Source organism: Podarcis vaucheri (assembly GCF_965113315.1).
Source record: "Podarcis vaucheri genome assembly, chromosome: 10".
NCBI lineage: Eukaryota > Metazoa > Chordata > Lepidosauria > Squamata > Lacertidae > Podarcis > Podarcis vaucheri.
In genome coordinates this window covers 44292018-44316444 of record NC_138748.1, presented here as the reverse complement: position 1 = coordinate 44316444, position 24427 = coordinate 44292018, and the positions used below count along the sequence as shown (strand labels likewise).

Genomic DNA, 24427 nt, shown 5'->3' with positions numbered 1-24427 from the left:
CTTTTTAAAGATGCTTTATTAGTTTTTGAAACAAAACAAATACAAAACTAAACTAAACTATACACAACAATAATCAAAGGGCAATCCCAACCATCCTTAGTTTCATTGTTTTTCTGTGAAAGTTTGACAGGATAGCAGTTGAGTGTGGAAAATACCATTCTCCTCCCCCCTTTTTTTTGCAATATGTATGATGATAACCCACATTTGCTGACTAACCTGCCCACAGTCTTGCTTTCTGTTTATGGAATATTCATAGCACAGAATTGGCTGTGAATCAGACAGAGTGGGCATAGCCTTTTAAGAGGGCCCTGGTTGATTAGAACCTCTGCTTTGTATAATAAGCACTAATGTAGCCACCTCATTCTTAAAAATAATGATGCCCAGCTCAGAGGAGGCCTGTATAAAAACATAAATCATTTTTTAAAAAGAAAGATCTGACATAAAGAAAAATTAAAGAAGCTGAGTAGTTATCACTTTGATTGGCAACGAGTAAGGGCAAAGAACAATCAGTATAATCATCTACTAATATTCAAATGTTATAAACACATGACTTATATGATGGAGAGGTTATCCAAGAGCCATGTAGCTAAAGGGAGATTTAGGCGTGAGTTACTTCATTTAAATTTTACATAAGCTTGAGTTAATGTACTGTTTAGGACTATTTATAGAATAACCATCAGAACATAACAACAGTATGTGCTAAGACCTCTGGGAAGGGTTTAATTTGAGTCAGTATTGCCACAGCTTAACTTCAGAACATTTTTAAAATCAGTGCCGTGACTCAGCCCTGGAAAGTATGGAGTAATAATAAATATGAGCTAGTGTAGTGTAGATATGACTTTACTCTCTTTTTAGGCAGATGTAAGGAACTTGTGGCCTTCCATATGCTGTTGGACTCCAACTCCCATCATCCCTGACCATTGGTCATGCTTGCTGTGGTTGATGGGAGTCAGAGTCTAACAACTTCTGCAGAACCGCAGGTTCCCCACTCCTGTGTTAGATCAACCTGCCCCATCACAATAGCCAAAAGAAAGTACTTCTTTATACAACACATAAGAGGTTTGTCATCCTCCTTGTCACTGGGAATAGTGATGGCCGCTTTCTTTAGGACAAATTTATGGAGCATAGGTCTATCAATGAATTAACTTCATAACAGCTAAGTATGCCTCTGAATATTGCTTACATTTTATGCCTGCCATTGTACATGGTTTGCCTCCTGCCCGCTTCTAATCTCACAGCACCCTTGTGGGATTGGTTAGGCTGACAGCTGGCTCAAGGTCCAAAGTGAGTCAATTCTACTGAACTCAGTTGAGCTAGCCCCTGATTGCACCGTAAGTGAGGTCTATGGTTGAGCAGGAAAACTGAATCTCCCTCACCACCGCCTGTTCCCTTCCCTCATAGAAACCATAGGTTGGTCCAACAGCTGGTGTGAAACAGCCAAGTGTGTGCTGACCATCATTCCTCCCACTCCTGCAACTTTGTTAAACACCCCCAACAAGGCATCTAGTTTGGGCTTCATACATCATCCTCATCGTTGTTTGTTTTGTATGCCAGGGTTCTTTAGTTGTATTGCATGTCTTCAGCCTCCCCTCCCTTCATTATTTTCCCATCCTAATAATTTGCTTCTGGCTTCCTCTTTGCTTTGCTTTTTCATTGTGTCTCTGGCTCTCTGTGTTCTGTTTTGTATTTTCCTTTCCACTCAGGAATGTGGAATTGTTAGAAGTTTTGCCTTTCCCCAGCCGTTCCTCTTCTGTCTCCCTCTCCTACGCTCTTCTTTTCTTACCCAACTCCCTAGGTAGAACCATTCCCTGGGGTGAGTGATGGCCCATTAGAAAAAGATTAGCAGATGTGCACTTGACTAGTGAAACAGATGTCAGGGAGGAAAGGAGAGTGAGCGGGAACAGGTGACCTTTTCGGTAAGAGACAGACAAGGATGACTTTTAAAACATCAGTTCCTCACGAAGGCACAGAAGGCGTGAGAGAGAGAACACGTCAGCAGGAGCAAGGAAGACAATTCACCATTATATCATGATGCTACATTACATTTCTCATTATGACTGACATAATCTGTTCAGTTTGGGCTGGAATTGGTATTTTTGCTTTTTCTAGTTTCTGCCAAAGACTCTTTGGGCAGATTTGCTTGTGCAGTTCTGAGCTTATTTTCATCACGGTTGTGCTTGCCCCCATACAGACAAGCACGCATCTAAATAGGACAGGACTGGTATCTCAAAATGCCTTGCCAAAAATAGGCGTATCTTTAATCCACTCGGATGTGCGCTCGTCTCTGTGGTGGGGAGCTTCATGGAAATGAGCATTATACTACAAATAGAAGTTTCCCCCTATAACCTTTCTGCAGAATACATTTCCAGCAAAGTAAATATGCACTTGTTAATGTTACATTTTTGTCTTATGCGAGCCACACTTCTCCCCTCGATACCCCTTATGTGGGGTGGAGACTGCATTTCCCACACTTGGTTTGTGTGCTATATTTTGTGCTTGCAATAAGTTCCCCATGCAGCACCTCCATTGCAATTTCTATTTGAGAGACTTGTCGGAATGGTTCCATGTGATATCCTTGACATTTTTAGTGTCATTGCGTGAACACTGGGGTGTGTTTATTGAGTGACTGTATGCAGGAATTCCACCATGTGCAACTCTAGTACCATGTGCAGGAATGAATGAAGTGGGTGGATATTAGGAAAGCTTCTCCCCACCTCTCTCCACCACTGCCCTGCCATGTAAAAAACCACTACTTTTTGTGAAACAGGTGAGGTCTTTAGTTTCACTCTCCCACTCATTCAGCATTTTATTTGTTTGTGAGATACTCCATTTGAACACTGAGATCAGAATGAAATATGCTAGTCATATTCAGGGCACAATTCTGTGCCTCAGGTTTCACATCTCTCATCTATATTAGATGAAGGGGGAGGAAAATGCAAGCCCCGCAGACCTCTTCTCAGAAAGGCAAGGAAAAATGTAAAACACACCACAATGCGATTTAGAAATTAAAGCGTTCACAGTGAGGCAGGTTATGTCTATTTTTACAAAACAAGTTTCTGTCCTGTTCAGTCCTCACTCGTATTTTCCTCTAGCGTCTCCTCCCCCCAACTCAACATTTTCAGAAGTGGGTAGTGGCAGTAAAATGCAAAATATATTCTAATGTGATATCTGCCTTGGAGAGTGATTGGTTGAAATTACAGTTGGCGTTCCTTCATGCCCAGGATAAACATACAAATTTTAGGACAGCATCCTATTTTCAACCCGCCTCAGAACACATATTGCAAAAAGCTGCTATCCTCCACACCACCTTGCAGGAGTTTTACACAGAGGCTTATTGAATGATCCAAAATGTTCTTGTTCTGCCTGATTCTTCAGCTCAGGAAATGAAAAGTAGATGATGATGATGATGATGATGATGATGATGATGATGATGATGATTTATTTATACCCCGCCCATCTGGCAGAGTTTCCCCAGCTACTCTGGGTGGCTCCCAATCGAATATTAAAAACAATACAGCATTGAACATTAAAAACTTCCCTAAACAGGGCTGCCTTCAGATGCCTTTTAAAAGGAGGATAGTTGCTAATTTCTCTTGACATCTGATGGGAAGGAGTTCCACAGCACAGGCTCCACTACCAAGAAGGCCCTCTACCTGGTTCCCTGTTACCTCACTTTTCGCAGTGAGGGAACTGCCAGAAGGCCCTCTCAGTGTCCGGGCTGAACAATCGGGGTGGAGATGCTCCTTCAGGTATACAGGACTGCAGCCGTTTAGGGCTTTAAAGGTCAGCACCAACACTTTGAATTGTGCTTGGAAACGTACTGGGAACCAATGCAGATCTCAAGACCAGTGTTATATGGTAGAGATAAATAAGGGGAGGGATTTCCACTTCTTTCTGAAATTACCGTCTGTCTTTTCTTCACCCTACAATACAGGTTTTTAAGTTATGAGGAAAGACCCTTAGAAGTTAATCCTATGCAGATGGACTCCAAAGTAAATTCTGCTTCCCTGGGGCTTACTACAGTGTGCATAGTCTTATCCTACAAACACTTACTCTTCCTTCTGTGTGAAGATGCATAAGATCACTCTGTTAGTTTTTACATTCCATCTTTTGCCTTTTAGCACTTGCATTATTAGTCAAACATAATTATGGGTGGAAATAGAAGCCTTGTTTCTCCCATTCTGTCTTTACTTTTTCACTTAGGGAAACTGGCAGCTTTAATAAAGAATCATCTGGCATGGGAAAGGTGTGCAGTTGTTGCTGTTTCCCCCTTCTCATTGTGTTGAAATTAGCGTGAAGTCGCTGATCCCGAGAAAGTGTGGGGATGAATTAGTAGGCTGTGGAGAGAGAAGGGTTTTGCTTTTTCAGAATACAGGAGGGAGGGGATTTTTTTGGACAGCAGTTGTCAAAACCACTTGGTGCGAGTGAACAGATGATTATGTGGGACAAAGCGCTAAGGAACTGGAATGGGAACTCAGGAGAAAGCATCGGAGGGCAGGTGGTTGAAGTCTATTCATTCAATCACTTATTTGTGGCGCGCGCACACACGCGCATATGAACTAAGCAGAACTGTATTTTTCTGGCTTAGTGAGTGGATGTTATTTGCAAGTTCCAAGAAGACCACAAATGACCTGATACCGCATGCATCCAAGGCTGAATCATTTGATTCAAGCCTTTTTCTCACCACAAACATCCCAGGGGGTAATAGCATCATGCCACCAGTTTTCTTGACACGCTTGTTCTGTATGCAACATATACAAGATAGAAGTGACATGATTGGCTGTGTACTCTATTTATGGAATTGTGTTATAGCCTAAGTGTGTGCTTGAGCGCCAAGCATAACAAGCTCCTCTTCGATAAAATACATTGCAAGATTTCTACATATTCCATTGGGTAATTAATGAGACAGCAGCCAAGAGAGAGAGAGAGAGAGAGAGAGAGAGAGAGAGAGAGAGTGTTATGAGAAAAGATTAGCAGAACAAGGCCTAGCAAGCTGCTACTAGACGTATAGGGGTATAAAAAGGACTGGGGGTGGGAAGCTGAAAACACCGAGAAAAGAAGAAAGGAAGGATAGAGGAAAGTTTTGTTCGAAAATATGCATTATTGCAAACAGAGAGGAAGTCACAAAATAACTGGGGTGAGTGTTATTTTTTGTTTCCAAAAATTGATTGATTGACTTTTGCATTAAGGGAAATGTTAATAATAATAGTAATAGTAATAATATATTTATACCCCGTCCATTTGGCTGGGTTTCCCCAGCCACTCTGGGTGGCTTCCAACAAAATATTAAAATACAATAGTCCTTCAGATATTAAAAGCTTCCCTAAACAGGGCTGCCTTCAGATGTATTCTAAAAGTCTGGTAGTTGTTTTTTCCTTTGACATCTGATGGGAGGGCGTTCCACAGGGCGGGCGCCACTACTGAGAGGGCCCTCTGCCTGGTTCCCTGTAACTTTGCTTCTCGCAGGGAGGGAACCGCCAGAAGGCCCTCGGCGCTGGACCTCAGTGTCCGGGCAGAATGATGGGGGTGGAGACGCTCCTTCAGGTATACTGGACCGAGGCCGTTTAGGGTTTAATACAAAACGTTTTTTAAAAGAAATGTGCTAATTCATTTTAGAAAGCAGCTCTAGTATACTATTATAGTCTGGTGCTAGTGCTCCAACACATGCCATGGATGGTGAAAGTGATAAGCATACCTTCTTGATGGTTTTTAAAAAATAATAAGAAAAAAAGAAAAGCAAAGGATTGAAATAGTTTGTTCCAATTAAGCAGATGAAAAAATACATATCCAACGATCATAAAGAACAACAAAGTTTGATGCAAAACAAAATTATTTGTAGAAATAGTCAGTGAAAGACCACAAAAATGAAATTGTGTGCTTCTGTTGTTTGAATACAACCAAGTCCATAATAGAGCTATGTTTGGCAATCCAGCAGTGAATTCACTTTAAATTTTTATAGTCTAAGATCAACATTAGTAACATAGTAATGTAATTCTATAGGAGGCAGAAGAGGGCACTAGTACTGTTAAGTCCTAAATATACATACATTAAAATAAGAACATGAAACTTGCAGAAATAACTTCCACCTTTCTCAGTACTGTGATGCAAATTTTACAGATAAGGTTTTTCAACATGCATATAACGGCCTCAGTGCAAATGCCCTGAAGATCTTCAAAACAATTTCAAGTTCCCAGTTGGTATGCTGGTCCATAATCTGTATCACGTATCCTTATTCATAAGGAACCAGCATTCAGTACAATATACATGGTATATTGTAAATTTCTATGGAACATCACAGTAATCCTCAGTCTTCTTATAACACCAAATTTGCACATTAAGCTTCCTGCAACCTCATTTCTTCATTTCATAGGGTGAAGCTGTTATTCACCCTAAAACAGCTACAATTTAAAAAACAGCAACAGCCTTCACTCCTGGAGACAGAACCAAAACAGAACATAAAGGAGTTAAGGTAAAAACTCGGGGATAACAAGTGAAACATCATGAAATATTGGGACATCACTGGGAGATGGTGGTTTTACAGACAGACATTTAACATGCAATTTAAAAAAATAAATGGAAAAGTTGCAAGAGTCTCTTCTCTACCCAGAGGCCCCATTTATTGTACACTAGGCAGAACAGTATGTGATAGAAAGTTTCCTAAATGGCTTCCGATTTTATTTTATTTTATTTACTTCTCCTGCAGCCAGAAGAGCTGACTAATATTTTGGAAATCTGCAATGTTGTGTTTACCAGCATGTTTGCCCTAGAGATGATCTTGAAACTTGCTGCCTTTGGCCTCTTTGATTATCTTCGCAATCCTTACAACATCTATGACAGCATCATCGTCATCATCAGGTAATGATAATCAAAGCCATGCATCAATGTATGAGAAGTAGTATAAGAAAGATGGGCGAGGGTCAGTTTTGGGGCCGCCCAAGAAATAAATGAAACTCATTCCAAGCAGTGTTCTGAGCAATGTTGTGTTGGGACAGCACATCTCAAGCCATTCTAGACTTTGGTGACGCCACTACTTTATATTAAACATTTTAATCAATAAAATGTGAGAGCCACTTGAAAAGGTAGTGCACAGGACCAAGAGACTTGCCATTCTGGATTCTATTCTCGGCCTTTCCACCAGCTTTCCTTTGGATTCAGGACAATTCCTATTAACTTTGTAACTGTTATCCATTTTGCTATATATAAAACCAAGAGTATCATGGTTTTGCTTGCATAAATCCATTAAACATGGTGGGGGGGAGGGTTAGTATTCAACTGTGTCCTACTCAGAAGAGACCCACTGAAATTAATGAACCAAAGTTATTCAGGTCCATTAACTTCAATGGACATTCCCTGAGTAGGACTGATGTTGAATACCACCCACTGTCCAATCATATAGCTCCACATGCGTCCTTATAACTGTAAGAGAACCTTATACCTAGATTCGCCATTCACTGCAACTGTCCATCAGTTTCTAAACACCCACCCTGTTCAGAGTATCGTTTATACAGGAACAGAGGAAGCTGCCTTCTATCAGGTCAGGCCATGGCTTCATTTAGCTCAGATGAATCTACTCTGACTTGTGGCAACTCTACAGGGGCGCAAGGATTTGCTTCCTCACATCTAGAGGAAATTATCCAAGAGATTCCTAGCTCTAGTTTTAAGAATCCTGGTACTGTGGCATCTGCTTCAGTCAGCTCCTCCCAGCCAGTTTCCAGTTTGGTGGTCCCCTGATCACCAGCTTCAGACTCAGACCCAGGAATCTGCTCTGGCTCCCTCACTGCTGGACTCTGGGGTCAAAACAGGCCCTTCATCATGCAGGGGGGCGGCTGCAGCTTCCTACTTCAGTCTGAGGGGCTCATCTTCCAGCGTCATAACTTTTATATGCCTGTTGTCTTTGTCCATGGAGTTTTCTTGGCAGGGATACTGGAGTGGCTTGCCGGTTCCTCCTCCAGGTGGATCACGTTTGGTCAAAACTCTCCACTATGACCTGTCCATCTTGGGTGCCCTGCTCAGCATAGTTCATAGCTTCTCTGAGTTATTCAAGCCCCTTCGCCACGGCAAGGCAGTGCTCTAAAAGCGGCTAGCTCTGCAAGAGGTTTTGACAGCAGGGAGAGAGATTGACCCCCAGGACCTCCCTACTTCCTACTTGCCAGGGTGCAGTGCACCTGAGAAGAGGGGAGCTTGGTAGTGGTAGCCAGAGGATTTTATTCAACTAGGTTTTACTCAGTGTAGACGCGCTGAAATTTATGAACAGGACTAAGAAAAGGAAAGGAAAGAGCCCCTGCTTTCACCCTTGAGCAAAGCACCCCCAAAACCATTTACGATGTGTGTGTGTGTGTGTGTGTGTGTGTGTGTGTGTGTGTGTGTTTATGGCTCATTTGAAGGTTACCAAAACAGTTGCCACCTGCAAACGTGGGGGGGGCAGTGAACTGGGGCTGCCATTTTGGCTAAGCTGTAGTTGTTTTCACCCTTTGTTTCTTCCCTTCTGGTTCTTGAGGCTGGAAACAAGCCTTCACTTCTGTGGAGCATCATAACATCTTTGTATAATAATGCTTTCAGGAGAGATCCTGAAGGAACCTGGAAGAAACCTGTTGAAATTGACTAAGGGAAGGATATAAGGGGAACATTAACTCCAAAGAACAAAGAATAACTCATGAGTTATAAGCAAGTGTATTTTGTTCACACAAAATTAATTCAGACAAACTTTGTATTTCTTACACATAGGGATACTTGGTTTATAGACACCAGTGCAATTGACAACAGAAATTATCTCCCTCCTTCCCGCTCTCTGGCAAACACAGTCTACCTGAATCTCAGTTAAAGATGACTCAAATAAAACTTGCTTCTATTTATAATCTTCACACTCTCATTCATCATCCTTTGAGATTCCTTTCTATTACTTTTCTCAAGGTCTCACTCTGGCCCTCCCTCCCCCTCCCTTGTCTCTTGTTGCTTTTGTCCCTGTTTTGTAGCATCTGGGAGATCATAGGCCAGGCTGATGGTGGCCTGTCCGTGTTGAGGACATTCCGGCTACTGAGGGTGTTGAAGCTGGTGAGGTTCATGCCTGCCTTGCGGCGTCAGCTGGTGGTGCTCATGAAGACCATGGACAATGTCGCTACCTTCTGCATGCTCCTCATGCTGTTTATCTTTATATTCAGGTGAAAAGAGGGATTCCAGGGTGCAGGAACACTGCCCAGAATGAGATCCATTTTACTTGTTCAGTCACAAGAAAGGATGTTTGTTAAAACTTGATGTATTAAGGGGGAAAACACTTTTCAAGGCACACTACTCTAACAAGGCAGCTTTGCAAAACTCAAAACACAGGAAAATATTATTACAACACACACACACACACACACACACACACACACACACACCAGCAGTGCAAATCAGCTAAATGCAGACTTCTGTCTTCTGAGTTTTGTTTTGATCAGCAGTGATAATGCCATGGGAAGGGAATTCCAAAGGTGTGGGGTCACCACTAACAAAGCCCCTGCCCATCACCACCAGCCTAATGGGTCTCACTGGTGGGCTAGTGAGCAAGGTCTCAGGTGCTGATGTTGATGTTGGGCTAGGCTCATGCAGGTATTAACTATCTTTCAGATAACATAGTCCCAAACTAGTTAGGGTTTTATAGTATAGGCTAAAACAAGCACCTTGAATTGGACCTGGAAATGAAAAAGTAGCCAATGTAACTGATGCAGCATAGGTGTAGTATGATCTGGATGTCTTAGTAGCCACATTCTGTGCCAGCAGCATTTTCCAAACAGTCTTTAAGGGCAAGCCCCACACAGTTCATTACAGTAATATAACCTGGTTGTAAGAAAGCCATGCATCGCTGTGGCTAGGTCAGGTTTCTCTAGCTAGGGCCACAGCTGCCAAACTAACCTAAACTGATAAAAAGCACCCTTGGCAACCAACCTCACAACCAAAAGCACCAAGTCCGGGCTATATTTAAAGGGAGAAAATTGTTGTGAACTCTCTCTGCTCTCTGTGCCTTCCGTTTGGGAGTCATGTGCAATTAAACACTGTTTCTGTGCCCTTAATGGAAAACAATGTGCGATAATGCCAGGATCTGAACAATTCAGGAAATCACCAATTAAAATGACAGTTCACAAAATCAAGATAAATGCAAAGTAGCTAGTCAGGAAACCCTGAACTGCTGCGCTAACAGGAATGTGCAGGTAGAGGAACAGACATTCAAACCCTTTAAGTATGGGTATTGCTGACAGTTACCCAGGGTTAACAACAGACAGAGCAGATAAATAAACAGACAGATAGATGGGATTAGAACTAGTTATCTAAGTCGCAAATGAGTGACCCATGACCCAGCAATATGGTGGAGTCTGGAGTTCTGCTGCAGCCTCCTAACTGGAGTCTGAGGAAGGCAAGGCAGCCTCTTCCAGCCAGAGAGGCACTGGCATGACAGGTTCTCCTGGTGCTAGAATTCCCAAGGAGGTAGGGACACCAAAGGCTGGTTCTGAGGGCAAATCCTCCTCTCAGTCCAAGATGTTCCCTATATCCATGACCTCTTCTTCAGGGGATGAGGAGGCAGAGCTCTGGGTCCTGTGACAAGCCATGTATGTATTGCCCCAGTTTCTTTAGTAGAAGGATAGGATACATATGTGGTAAATAAATAAGAACATTTCAATAATGAAAATTACAGCAGAAATGTGTTGATTTAAAAATAAAAAAACTGTTCTTTCCAACAGCATCCTGGGAATGCACATCTTTGGGTGTAAATTCAGCCTCCGGACTGACACAGGAGACACAGTCCCTGACCGGAAGAATTTTGACTCCCTACTTTGGGCTATTGTCACAGTGTTCCAGGTAAGACCAAGAAATAGGAAAGGGGAATGAGGGGGTGAGAAGGAGGCATGTCTTCCCAGAAACAAGGAGTGATTAAAGGAAAGGATAGGATTTGAACCATCAGGCTTGTGGGCCTGCTGCTATGCTTAACACCATGCCATCAGTTGCAACCCACTAATGATTGTGAGCTCAGCTTGGCCCACTGGTAAAGGAGCCACAGTGTTTCTGCTACTCTACAGTGAACTGTAAATGACAACCCACTACATTTCAGAGAGTGCTTGTGGCATTGGAACAGCACAACACAGACAATGCATCTCCTCAGGGGAAAAAAATATCATGACCAAAACAGAAAAAAGTTCATGTATATGAGCGGGCTGAAAAGGATAAAACTAATGAGATACTTTTTACCTGTCAGTTAATGGATTTTCCAGCCTGCATTTTTTGTTCTTGATTTGACTTTGCAAGCTTGGGTTCTGTGTTACAGATCTTGACTCAGGAGGACTGGAATGTTGTGCTCTACAATGGCATGGCCTCAACTTCACCATGGGCATCTCTTTACTTTGTGGCTCTCATGACATTTGGCAATTATGTTCTGTTCAATCTGCTGGTGGCCATCTTGGTGGAGGGATTCCAGGCCGAGGTGAGTTGCTACAGTAGCTGCTTTCAGGGAGGGTACGGCACACATCTATAGCTGGTTGGGGATATAGCCTGAAGGGTTTAGAAAGGGTGGCAAGGCATCCCATGTCCAGTGATCTTCCAAGGAACATGTTTGCGGAGGGTGGTTTTCAAAGCAACTGCAAGAAAAGCAAGGACATGTGCCATTACATGGCCTGGACACTAAGGTATCGTCTCTTCTGTTCAGTGGCATGTCAGCTAATGATTTCCATAAAGTAGTTTGCCTTGCCTTGGAAATTCCCTACCAAGCGGAAGCCACAAAATGCTGGAATCACAGGGAAGCACCTCCTTTGCTCTCAGGATGCTCACAATTCCCAGGTCTTTGATTTTATTTTCCCAATGCAGGGTGATGCTAACCGGTCATATTCAGATGACGATCAGAGTTCATCAAACAATGAGGAGTTTGACAAATTCCAAGATGGCTCGGGTAAGAGAAGGTGGTATAGGAATTCTGCATGACTATAACTGCAGTGAGAACCGCTGCATGAAATCTAATTTGTGAATATATTGGTTTTCATGAGAGTAGCAAAATAAAGTCTATTACTTAATATTGCCCATTTTCCCTATTTCTCAAGATTGGCTGCAATTCTGGCTTATTAGCATAACTACCTTGCAACTTTGAATTAGGCTGCAATCGTAGTGACTTACCTGGGAGTAATCCCCATTGATCTCAGTAGGTCTTACTTTTGATTGCCATGTAAGAGCGGAATAATCTTGGATCCTACTTACAGTTGTGTTGGTCTCTGCTTTTATATGTGAAAACATAACATCTTGGAAAGTTCCCTCCTTAGGAACATAAGAAGCTGCCTTATACTGAGTGAGACCATTGGTCCATTTAGTTCAGTAATGTCTATACTGAGTGAGACCATTGGTCCATTTAGTTCAATAATGTCTACACTGATTGACAGTGGCTCTCCAGAGTTGCAGGCAGGATTCTCTGTCTTAGCCATATCTGGAGACACTGGGGATCAAACTAGGGCCTTTTGCATGCAAAGCAGTTTCTCTACCACTGAGCTACAGCTTTCCCTTTTCATCTTCCTCTTCCCCAAATGTGCTCTGAGTCCACAGCAATGGACACTTCAAATGCATTTGCATTTCTAATAGTAAAAGGCAAAGCTATTGCAATGTTTTACTAAAGGATTTTGGTGCCTTTTGGACACGCTGTGGCCCAGATCCTGTCACTTCTCTTTGAAAGGCAACAGTGATGTCCTAGACAGGCTTGGCGAAATCAGGATACTTGGCTTTCCTACTCGACCTCATAGGAACTAGGATAACAATGATGAAGATGTTCAAGCTGCTGATGGAACAGGGCTCCCACACTGAGTTTCAATCAAACCCCTAGTGTTCAAATCACACAAAGCACATCAGACGGAAATAAAAAATCTGTGTAAAATACCCTGTGGCTACTGATTTGACTTGACAAAAGGTTGGATTCAAACATCAGTAAAATCAGCCAAAAGACAGGGCGGCAGAATTTTGTTTGTGTGATAGCCAAAGCAATACCCTCTGCACTTCTTTAAGAATACTGCAAATTGCCCTTAACACAAACAGCTGTAAATGCCAGTTACAAGCCTGCATATTCTTATTAAGGACCACAGTGAAGAGGGGGAAGTTCGCTGGGAGTTTGGGGTTTAAAGAAAGTGATGGGGGCAACTTACAATGGAAATGCATGCCAGTCAGGCACCCTTACTACATTGGAGTGGTACTTGAAGAGAGAAATTGCATTTTACCTTTGTGTTGGGAGCAATGATCTTTTCTCTTTACCATATGGCAGCACCCAACAGTGTGTACCATTCTAAAGATACATCTCTGCCTCTGCTTCTGGACTTCAGTTTTTATTTGCTGCTGGTTTGTAGGGTGCCCAACCTGGAGGGAACTTCACTGGTTGTCTGCTTGCTTCAGAACCTCAAAACCCCTAATACTGCTAATGGGTTTCCAAGGCCAAATGGCTCAATAGGCGCTCTGCTTCCAGGGAAGTCAGGACATGTCTGGTAGTAGATTCCCAGATACAAATGAAAAGAGACTTGCTGGTGTTGGTCTGGAGACACAGAGGGGGCTCTCAAACATAGGATACAAAACAGCTTGTCACGGATTGGTTAATGTCTTCATCGGTTTCTCTCATTTTTACTATATTCTCCTTTTGTAATGTGTGCCTGCTGCAGGAACAAAGCTACAGCTGCCTTCGATTTGAAAGCAGGGAGGGGGGGTATCATCAGTCATTGCAGTTTTGCTTCTTTCCATGTATGTGAATATTAAGCTGCTCACACTAAGGATAGCTATTGCTACTGCATCAGTTCTCCTGCTGCTGCAGTGGAGTGCCTACTGCAAGAATCTTCTTTGCTAAGCATTTGGGCAATAAAGAATAAGCTTTACTTTCTCCCAAGGATAACGTTTCCCAGATTTAATGGGAGAAGTATGAAGCACTGTCAAAGCAGAAGCTATTGGGTGATGGAGGAGAAGGATACTTTTTGTTCTTCCATATTGTTCTCCCTATTTCCTAGAGGCATTGCTATGGAGATCGCGCCAAAGTCTGAATCTATGTATGTGGAATTTATGTATGAACACAGTTCCTTCGAGTTCACTATATATCTGAAAGCACGTGAATGCATTTATCGAAGGGCTTTCTGGGTGGAAAAAGGAGTGTCCTTTGCTCTCTTTCCTTTGCATTTTTCTGCTCAGATCCAAAGCTTTGTGCAATTCCCATGACCCCAAATGGACATCTTGACCCCAGCCTTCCGTGTCTCAACCAGCCTGGAGCAGCTGCTGGAATTCCCAACCCTTCCCGCAATACTCTGCAGCCAGACCAAGTCCTCATGGCCCTCGAATCCAGGAAAAGCAGTGTGATGTCTCTGGTGGGTGAATTTAAATCTAGCTGTAGCACATGTTGCCTAAAGCCAACATACTACAATGATTTCCAGTCCTAACACCTGAGAATAAGCATTTACTTTATGGTACCAGAGAATAAGTTCTTCTACATTCAGAGCATGTTCTCTGGTACTGGGCTATTGCTTCCTCTCAAGCTTGCCATTGGCTACATTTTCCAACACTCCTCAACTCATATGTACTATAGCTTAAGCAACATCTCTCTTAATCCAAACCTTAATCCAAACTCCAGCTTCAGTTCAAATGTAAGAAGAGCACTGGTGGATCAGACCAAAACATCCAGTTACCTTCAGAGGCCAGTCAGGTGTCTTTGAGAAGCCCATAAGCAGATTGAAGGAGTGATAGCCCTATTCTCCTGCTGTTCCCTAGTGACTGGCATCCAGAGACATGTTGCATCTGGTCCTGTAGATAATCTATAGCCATCCTGACTAGTAGCCATGGAAAGCTGTCTCTTCCATGAATTTCTGCTCCACATCCCCCATGGTTTTCCAGAACTCGTTGTCCCCGCTGTTAGAATGTGCAAGATCAATTTCCCTTCCAGCCCTATGGAAATGGATAAGAGTCATGCTGGGTGGTTGGGTGTTGATGAAGGAAAGCAGTGCTCCTGGTGGGTGACAGCCAATGTACCGTATGCTGTGACTTAGTTATTATGATGACCAAGCCAAAACCACATACCTCTAATTTACAGTTAAAAGAGCTTGAAGTAAAAGCAACTAGTCTGAAGTAAGTTGTTGTTCCATTGTAATTTTAATGATCTGTGTTGATTCTGAACTGCCTCATGTGGTTTTCCTAATGAAAGATGGTCTAAAAACATTCTGAATAAATAAATGGCTGAGGTTGTTGACTTGTGCTGCTTTCCTGTTTGGGTGGGGGCGCTGAACCCTCTCTTGGATTTATTGCAGTCTAGCTCTCGTAGTTCTCATTACGGTGCCTGGAGCCGGACTGGGGGCTGGGGGAGCCGCCGCTCCAGCTGGAACAGCCTTGCCCGGGGACACAGCCTCAAGCACAAGCCTCCTTCAGCTGAGCACGAGTCCCTCTTATCCGGGGAACGACACAGGGCATCAGAGGGTGAACAGGAAGGGCTAGTCAGAGTTCACCACCATCGGCGAACCCTCTCCTTGGACACCAAAGGCTCCTCTGAACTGGTGGAGTTGGCACCCACGGTCCTATCCAATCACAGGCCTTTGCGGAAAATGGGTGTGACCACAGGGCCCAGTGAGCACCAGAACTGCAATGGCAAAATGCCCAACATTGCTAAGGATATGTTCCCAGAAATGAACAACCGCAAAGACCATGGAGAAGACGAGGAGGAGATAGACTATGTAAGTAGTTGCTTCCTCCGCTAAAGGGGCATTAGGACTTTGTAATGTTGAGGAGAACCATCATAGCGGTTAAGAAGATGAGCTGGGCCAGCCCAGAACTTCCTGACTGTACTGTGCAAAGAGAGATCACAGTGAAGCTCTAACAGAACCCTTTCCAAAACATCTCCCATGAAATGCTTTTCATGTCATGTTCTCTGAAAAGAACATTGTGTTCTGTGACTTTGTGTTGCAGTTCTTCAATTAAATAATGCATACCAGAGAGCCCGTGTGGTGTAGTGGCTAAGAGCTGTGGACACGTAATCTGGGGAACCAGGTTCGGTCTCCGCTCCTCCACATGCAGCTGCTGAGTGACCTTGGGTCAGTCACACTTCTCTGAAGTCTCTCAGCCCCACTCACCTCACAGAGTGTTGGTTGTGGGGGAGGAAGGGAAAGGAGAATGTTAGCCGCTTTGAGTCTCCTTAGGGTAGTGATAAAGCGGGATATCAAATCCAAACTACTACTCCTACTCTTCTTCTTCTTCTTCTTCTTCTTCTTTTTCTTCTTCTTCTTCTTCTTCTACCAAGGAAGGAAATAGTAGGTAAAAATGTGCATAAGAATGCATATATTAGTGAAAATACCATATGAAAACGCATTCTACTCAGGAAAATTGCCTATTGGAATGTGTATATCAGGCAAAATTTTATACCAACCCATGTATGTTAGGAGAAATTTGCATTAGAATGCTGATCAGTTTTCATTATATATATATATATATATATATATATATATATATATATAATCACAAACTGATACAGAAATGTGGAGCACTGAACTTGACAATAGAAAAAAAATAGACACTGACAAAGACGAAACTTGAGATATTTGTCCTTCCCTAGTGGTGAGTGAGCTGCCCATTCTGATCTTCTCATTGAAGAGTGATCAGCTTTTGAAGAACTCTATAGAACTCTATGGTTCCCCCGATTTCCCAAGCCATAGACTCTTCTGGCATTATTTAATTAGTTTCAGAGTGCTTCTACCACCTTTCAGGGCACACTGCCCACGCAAGGCAGCTTACAAGACATGAAAATTCAATCTCTGTCATACACCAAGAACAGCTAAAAATCCCACCCACAAGTACAGCAGAATCCTATCAAACTTCATAGGTTTTCTTGTTTTTTAAAATCAGCAGTGATTAGGCTTTACGTGTATCTCTCTGAAGCCCTGTCCTTAGCCTGAGTCTTGTCTGAAATTCCAGATGTGTTAGTAGAATATTTCCTCTTATACTATATCTCAGACTCTCCTTTTTTATTTTGGCATTAGGAACATCCCCATGGATACCTGCATGCCTCTAACTGTGTCTCTCTGTTACTTATGGAATAGGCAATATTAGTAAGAATGCACAAACCTCTGATGTAGCCAACGTTTGAAAAATTACTGTGACCTTTATGCAATGTTACTTCAAATTGAGTCTGATTCCCTGAGACTTACTCCCAACACCCAAGTGAGGGTGCTCAGGATTCAGTCTCGGCTACATAAAATTCTCTCTCTAAGGGACTCACTGGATTTCACCAGGTGTGAAATGTCAGTTTCAGTAAGGGACATTTGGGGGTTTTCTCTGTAGAAGGCAATGCTCTGAGCTGTTTCAGTAGCCCGTGGCTGTTAATAATTTTAAGTGTTGCCCAATCAGCAAAGCTTTCAGTCTAAGTCAGAATGGCAGTGCTGATTCTCTACTTTCTATGAGGTAAATTAGTTCATTAATCCTGCCATGGTGCTTGCAGTTGGCTCTGATGACCTTGAAGTTCTCTTTTCAGCCCTTCAGTTTTATGTCAGATCAGAGAGAAACTTCTGAATGCTCTGTCCATGCCATCATCGTCTCCCACAGCTGTGATTTCAAGTCATTTTCTTACCCGGCATGGGGCATGGTGGGTCATCAATGATCCATATAGATGAAGAAGCTGTACTTGAGAGGTTTCTCAGTTTTTGGTATGCAAGGCGTTAAAGGAGTCTTGCTCATGTGGGGAAAGTGAAGAAGGCGGCAACTTCTGATGTTCTTGCCTCACTTTTCACAGAGCCTGTGTTTCCGTATCAAAAAGATGATAGAGGCCTACAAGCCAGACTGGTGTGAGTTGCGTGAAGACTGGTCCATCTACCTTTTCTCACCACAAAACAAGTATGTGTCCTTTAATAATAATAATAATAATAAATTTTATTTATATCCCGCCCTCCCCAGCCACAGCCGGGCTCAGAGCAGCTAACATCAAATTTACTTTTACTTGTTTGTGGGGGGTGGGGGATGGGCAAATTGGGGTGGGATACTACCACGCTGCCTTGAATTTTTTGCATTTACCTTCAATCATACCTGCACATCTTTTAGAGCACATGGTTGGTTTATGCATTACATCATGGGTAGGCAGACTTAGGCCCGGGGGCCGGATCTGGCCCAATCGCCTTCTAAAACAAGCCCACGGACAGTCTGGGAATCAGCGTGTTTTTACATGAGTAGAACGTGTGCTTTTATTTAAAATGCATCTCTGGGTTTTTTGTGGGGCATAGGAATTCGTTCATCCCCCCCAAAAAAAAAAATAGTCTGGCCCCCCACAAGGTCTGAGGGACAGTGGACCGCCCCCCTGCTGAAATTGTTTGCTGAGCCCTGCGTTACACTATCAAACATACACCATGATGTATTTTTTAGCAATGTTGTACTACTGTATCTTCTTTTCACAATACTTTCTGCATTATTTTGCAAAGCTTATAGCAGCAGAGGAAATTATTCCAGCTCTCAAATTTACTTCTATTTATTATTAATAAAATGGGAGGTTCTAAAAGTTTGCCATGAGGCAATACTAATTAAATCAGTTGCACAGTCTTCAAGTGAAACCAAAAGAATTTTGAACGGGAGGTTTAACAGCTTAAGTTTCAGGGAGTAATTTTATCATCTTCTACTTCCCCCAAACCTTCTCACTACCCCTATCATCCCTTAGAAACATATGCACTTCACAAACAAGTGAACTGTCTTTCAGATTTCGCATCCTCTGTCAAACTATCATCGCCCATAAGCTGTTTGATTACATTGTCCTGGCCTTCATTTTCCTGAACTGCATCACGATTGCCCTGGAGAGACCACAGATTGAACAGAGAAGCACAGTGAGTACTATAACCTGTTCAGATGGACCATAGAAGCTTAGGGGAGCTTTTGTGGGGCAGCTACACAAATGCTTTCAACAGTGCATCTTGATGCAGGTGTGAAGAAAAGCTGGTTGTCTTTGTTAAAGTCTGTCACTAAAATGATCTTATTTACTGTGTTTGGAAACTTCCAAAAGCATTTTTTATATGTTGGTAAAAATTGTCGACTTCAAAAGCAGCATTTCATGGGCAGAGGATTGTTTTCCTTTGTATTCATGTACAGTTGTGAGACTCTGCATATAAATAGAGGCGGATTTAGGGCATCATGCCTGGTTCCCCTGCACTGGACACCAATCTGGGGGGGGGGGCGCCACAGGGCATCACCACTATGACATAGTGTGCACACAGAGCAGAAAGTGAGAGGCAGTGGAGGCACTGAATTTTGACCTCACACAGGGCACTACTGAAATTTGAAAGACCAAAGTCCACCCTCGACACAAAAGATGGATTTGAAAGACTTGGGGGTATCAACTCTCTTTGCTTATACATGACTTGTTTGACAAGAGTGCATATAGTATTAGTTGCAGATTAACTAGCAGACCTTCTGCAAAGTATCTTGAGAACACACCTATGGTTTAGAGCAGGTATGAGGAACCCTTGGTCCATAAGCCAGATGTGCAGCAGCCAAATTCCACCTGGCCCTTGGAGTTCCATCTGCTTTCCATTCAGTGAGGAGGAGCCAAGAGGAAAAAGAGCTCTGATGCCATGCAAAATGTGCGTTTGCAGCTCTTTCCTTTGAAAGAAGCTCAAAGCAGAGGAGAATGGGTATTAGCAGAGAGGTAGACTGGTGTTCCTTGCAAATATGCAAAAAGTCATTCATGCATTTTGCATTTTTGCAATTGCATGTATACAACTTTCAGGATGCAGCTGAAGTTTAAAGCTTTGAACAGCTGTTAAGGCAGGGCTGGCAGTTCAGCTCTGCATTGACTTTATTTGCATTCTTGTGGGATTGCAGAGTTCTTTTTACCTTTTGCACAATTGGGACATAGAAAGGATGTTGGAGAGCTTTTTTCTTTTTTCTTTTACAAACTATGGAGTCTATGGAGAAAATGGAAAGTGAAACTTGAGTAGTTTTACTAAGAATTAAATGTATGTCTCTGTTTCCATTGGAAGCAGCTTTGTATATGTGTGATTGCATGTATGTGTCTCTGTGTGAGTCTCTGTGTGAGGTTGGGCCTGCCACTACTAGTATACAGCCCTAAACCTCTTTTACCAGGGTGATTTGGCACTCTGCCTGAAAAGGGCCTCCTGTCCTGAGTTAGAGTGATAATATTTCTCATCTGTGTTAGTAATTGTCAGAATATTTATTTTAGATAAATGGATAAATGTGTGTGACATAAAAGAGCACATGCTCGTAAAATACTTTAGCCATTCAGATGAAATCCTTGACAATATATTCTATGTGAAGAAAACGTTTCCTATCTAAAACTTCAGAATGGTACTTCCTTAAATTACTAGAACAGCAGCCAATGATAGTGAAAAATGAGGAAAACACATATCTTTCTCATGTATTGGAAATCTATACACCTGCCAATAAGAGGGAAACTCATTGTGTACATGACAACACTGAAGATGAAAGTTAGATAAGATGGTTTATCTGTGTGCTTTGGGGATTAGCTTTTCAATGTATAATCAGGAGAACATACACACTGAAGACTGTTTTCACATTCCTGAGACGAGGCTTGCGAAATTCCACATATGACCCTTGGGCACATAGCAGGTAGCACTTTCCAGCTCATGGCAAACTGTGTGAACAAGCCTCCCTTCTGCACATGTGGGTCTAGGTGGGTTTAGGTGGGATGGCAGTGACAAGATAACAGTCCAGTGCTGTGCCCGGTAGTGGGGGGAACCATAGCTTAGTGACAGAGGACACACTTTGAATGCAGAAGGCTCCAAATTCAATCCCTGACATCTCTAGTTAAAAGGCTCACCTGGCAAGTAATGAGAAGGTCCTCTGCTTGAGACCTGGGAGAGCTGCTGCTGGGCCAAATGAACATCTATATATGTTGCTGTTATAAGGCAGTTTCCTATGTTCTGTGAACAGTTTGCCTCAACCACAGAAGAGCCACATACTTGACGTGATTGCTATGAGCACCATCTACCTGAGGATTCTATTCAATGGTGTAACAGTTCACAACTGGGGGGCATGTTCACAACAAAATGCAGCAGGTTCATTTCCCCCCTGCTGCGTTTTAAGCTGCATTTGCACAGTTCACATCAGAGACGGGATGGGGCATTACCTGTTTTGTTTCCTCACCCCTGCAAACCCCCCTCCCCCAGAACTCCCATTTATGAGGCTGTCATCTGTGCATGCACAATGGTTTATTAGGGCACGGTCCCATGACTGCTAACTCTGCATCTAGTTTTCTAGTCAAATTGAAGCTGCTTTGAGGAGGAAACGCATCAAATAGCAGTATTTGTCGACCAAGTACAGGGTCAGCATGGATTGTGGCTCGTGTCGTGGGAATGTGACTTCTAAAACTAGCAGTGGGAATGCACTGGATGCAGTGTAACTGGCAATGTGACCATGTCCTTTGTTGTGTTTGTATCTTTTCTTTAGGTATTTGTGAATGTAAATGAAAAGAAAACCTCAGTCGCTGGCCTGTTCACATTCATTTTTTTATTTCTACCACATCCACTAGGAACTGATTGGGCCACAACGGTAGACTAGGAAGGACGACAGCATATTATAATGTACTTGAGATGCTGGGTAGGGCGATGCTTTTGGCAGCTGACCTTAAAGTGCCCTAGACTTTTAGACCCACCTGGCTCTTAGCAACCAAGTAGGATTTGCCAAGCTTGTTGCAATGACTCAAACTGCAGAGCTCTTGCTAGATCTATTCTGAGGCTGCCTTTGATTATTCCAGGAGAGAATCTTCCTTACGGTATCCAATTACATCTTCACAGCGATCTTCGTTGCTGAGATGACACTGAAAGTAAGTCACTCATTGACAGCTACCAAGCCGTCCCCATTTCACTGACCCAACTAGCCCCTTCCAAATCTGTCAGGGAGGCAAACATACCATTTGGGGGGGGGGGCGACGGGTAAGGTACAAAGGGGTGCCATTTGCACAAATATATTTGTCAGAGTTGAAAGAGGGCAGACGCCCTTTTGGTGAATGTACATATATTGCTGCAAATAGGGCAGCAATTCTTTGTCTATTCAGAGCACCACCCGAATAGGCTTTGTTTGCCTATGATGATATCAGCACTTAGCTGAGTCTGATGAGCTGTGAAGCATTTCAGCATCAAGGTCACTGCATGACCCCTGGCTGGCTAGGGTAACTTTAGAAAAGAAACAACCCAGGGTGGGGAGCAGTGAGAATAGCACCCAAGAGACAGACGGCGGGGCAAATAATGGCAGCACTTTGAAAGTGATTTCAGGGGTTGTGTCTTTTTCCTAAATAAACATTTCTTCCCTCCTCCAAAGAAAGGATCCAGTACATTCACACACACACACACACCCAAATGAGTAAATATTCAGTGTGGCCATATTTCTTGCTGGTTATATTTGTACAATTGCTTCCCACAGGCTGGCATGATAGGGAGTACTGAGAATTAAAACCAGTGCTTTTTTTTTCTTTAAAAAAATGTTTAGGGGTACTCTCATTTTGACTCAAGAAAATCACCATTTTATAGTTCAAATTGGGAAAAACAAATACAGTAAAGGGACAAAAGTACAAAGTTTCACAAATTGTTTAGGGGTATGCATACCCCTGCGTCCCCCCCAGAAAAAAGCACTGATTAAAACCCTTTCATTTCCAAATCTCAGAACTCCAAAACTTAAAATTATCTCTGTGATGATGAAGGGATTTGTATATAGTATAAGCAGGAGCAGCAGCAAGGAGATCATCGGGGCCTTGGTGGCTATTAGCTTTTTTAAAAAAATATTTGTTAGAGGTGAAATCATGCCCTCCTGTCCATTTTTTATTCCCCAGAGTTTTGGTGGTTGTTGTTTTTATTAGAAGAGAGCCAAGCATTATATCAGTGTCAGTGATCAGCTTTCCATTGACCCCTTGCCTGTTCCCATCATGAATTCTGTACCCAGGTGAAACCCTTAAGTATCTGCACTGTGTAGTAGTTCTAGGAGTGTAGCTCAGCGATATTGCTTGACTATCACATTCTCCACCCTCATGCATTCTCTCATCTCCCCTAGGTAGTCTCCCTTGGCCTATATTTTGGGGAGCAGGCCTATCTCCGCAGTAGCTGGAATATCCTGGATGGCTTCTTGGTGTTCGTATCCATCATTGATATTGTGGTTTCGGTAGCCTCTGCTGGTGGAGCCAAAATTCTGGGGGTGCTGCGAGTCCTCCGGCTGCTGCGTACTTTACGCCCCCTTAGGTGAGATCCAAAAGGCTAGTCTCCCCCCTCCTCTCTTTTGTAAGGACCCTGCCTCTGAACACCCAGAGAAAGCTTGTGTGGACTCCCAGATGTTTTGCCGTGATAAAGGTTTTGGAAAGGGCAATAAGAAGGGTGAAGAGCTCAGGGCACTTAGATACAGTCTGTGATGACAAGGCCAATCGAAATAGGAAAGAAGAAGCATAGAGGCAGGGAATGGGTGTGTGTGTATCCAGAGTCAGTTTTGATAGTAGCGATGGGGGAGAATTTAGACTGAGTTGGCATTTAGGTACCTAATTTGCACTTTCAAAAGCAATATGAAAACCAAAGCACAGCTGTTCTTCGAAATTGGCATTGCTCTTAATTTTGTAATGCAGTTGTCCAGCCATGTAATGTGTACAAAAATACATATATGGGGATGAAATGATGCCCTTGTTGGAAATTTGCCGTGTTGCTTTATGGGGCAAGCAGCTGTGTCGTGATACTTTTTAGAGGAGCTCTTCGTAAAACATTGAGAAAAGCAGCTCTGTTCTACGTCTCCCTTATTGTTGCTCCTCACAGTGCTTCTTTTTCAGGGTTATAAGTCGTGCACCAGGCCTGAAACTTGTGGTCGAGACACTAATTTCATCACTCAAGCCCATTGGAAACATCGTCCTCATTTGCTGTGCTTTCTTCATCATCTTCGGCATTCTTGGGGTGCAGGTACTGTTGTTAATATCGTCGATGAGAAAATGTATTATTTTTAATTATTTTTAATTTTATTGCATTTATATCCCACCTTTCCTTCACAGAGCTCATGGTGGCGTGCATGGTTCTCTTCCTCCCCATTTTACCCTCACAGCAACCCTGTGAGGTAGGGCAGGCTGAGAGACTGTATCTGGCCCAAGGTCACCCAATTGAGTTTTATGGTTGAGGAGGGATTTGAACCCGCGTTGTCTAGGTCCTAGTCCAACACTGCAACTACTACACCACTCTGGTTCCTGTGTCTTTGTGTCTCATGTGCTGCATCTTTTTGTCCTAACATGAAAGCAGTTGAGAATTTACTTCTGCTTACTTAAAGGCCTGCTTTCCCATTATACTATAGACCATGGTAAAGAGGTGGGTAGGAAATTTGTCAAGAGACGTGTGGCTTTTTGTCTCCTGATGAGGCAGGGTGGGGGCGCGGGATCTGGTTGGTGGGCTGGATCCTTCCTTCCCTCCCCCACCCCTCACTGCAGGCCAACTTTGCCAAGCAGGTG

General features: G+C 43.0%; 1 protein-coding gene across 4 annotated transcripts in view; it reads left to right on the top strand.

The window, feature by feature from the left end:
* Positions 1–24427, top strand: part of CACNA1I (calcium voltage-gated channel subunit alpha1 I) — a 296624-nt gene that overhangs the window by 230889 nt on the left and 41308 nt on the right. For 3 of the 4 annotated variants that reach the window (XM_082241264.1, XM_082241263.1, XM_082241266.1), the window contains exons 11-22: positions 6704–6855; positions 8973–9158; positions 10713–10830; positions 11294–11449; positions 11803–11911; positions 14164–14336; positions 15270–15689; positions 17738–17838; positions 18689–18812; positions 21719–21787; positions 23008–23192; positions 23765–23891. In XM_082241264.1, the coding sequence (XP_082097390.1) occupies positions 6704–6855; positions 8973–9158; positions 10713–10830; positions 11294–11449; positions 11803–11911; positions 14164–14336; positions 15270–15689; positions 17738–17838; positions 18689–18812; positions 21719–21787; positions 23008–23192; positions 23765–23891 (1920 nt within the window). The remainder of the gene's footprint in view (positions 1–6703; positions 6856–8972; positions 9159–10712; positions 10831–11293; positions 11450–11802; positions 11912–14163; positions 14337–15269; positions 15690–17737; positions 17839–18688; positions 18813–21718; positions 21788–23007; positions 23193–23764; positions 23892–24427) is intronic. The other variant, XM_082241265.1, reaches the window with a different exon arrangement.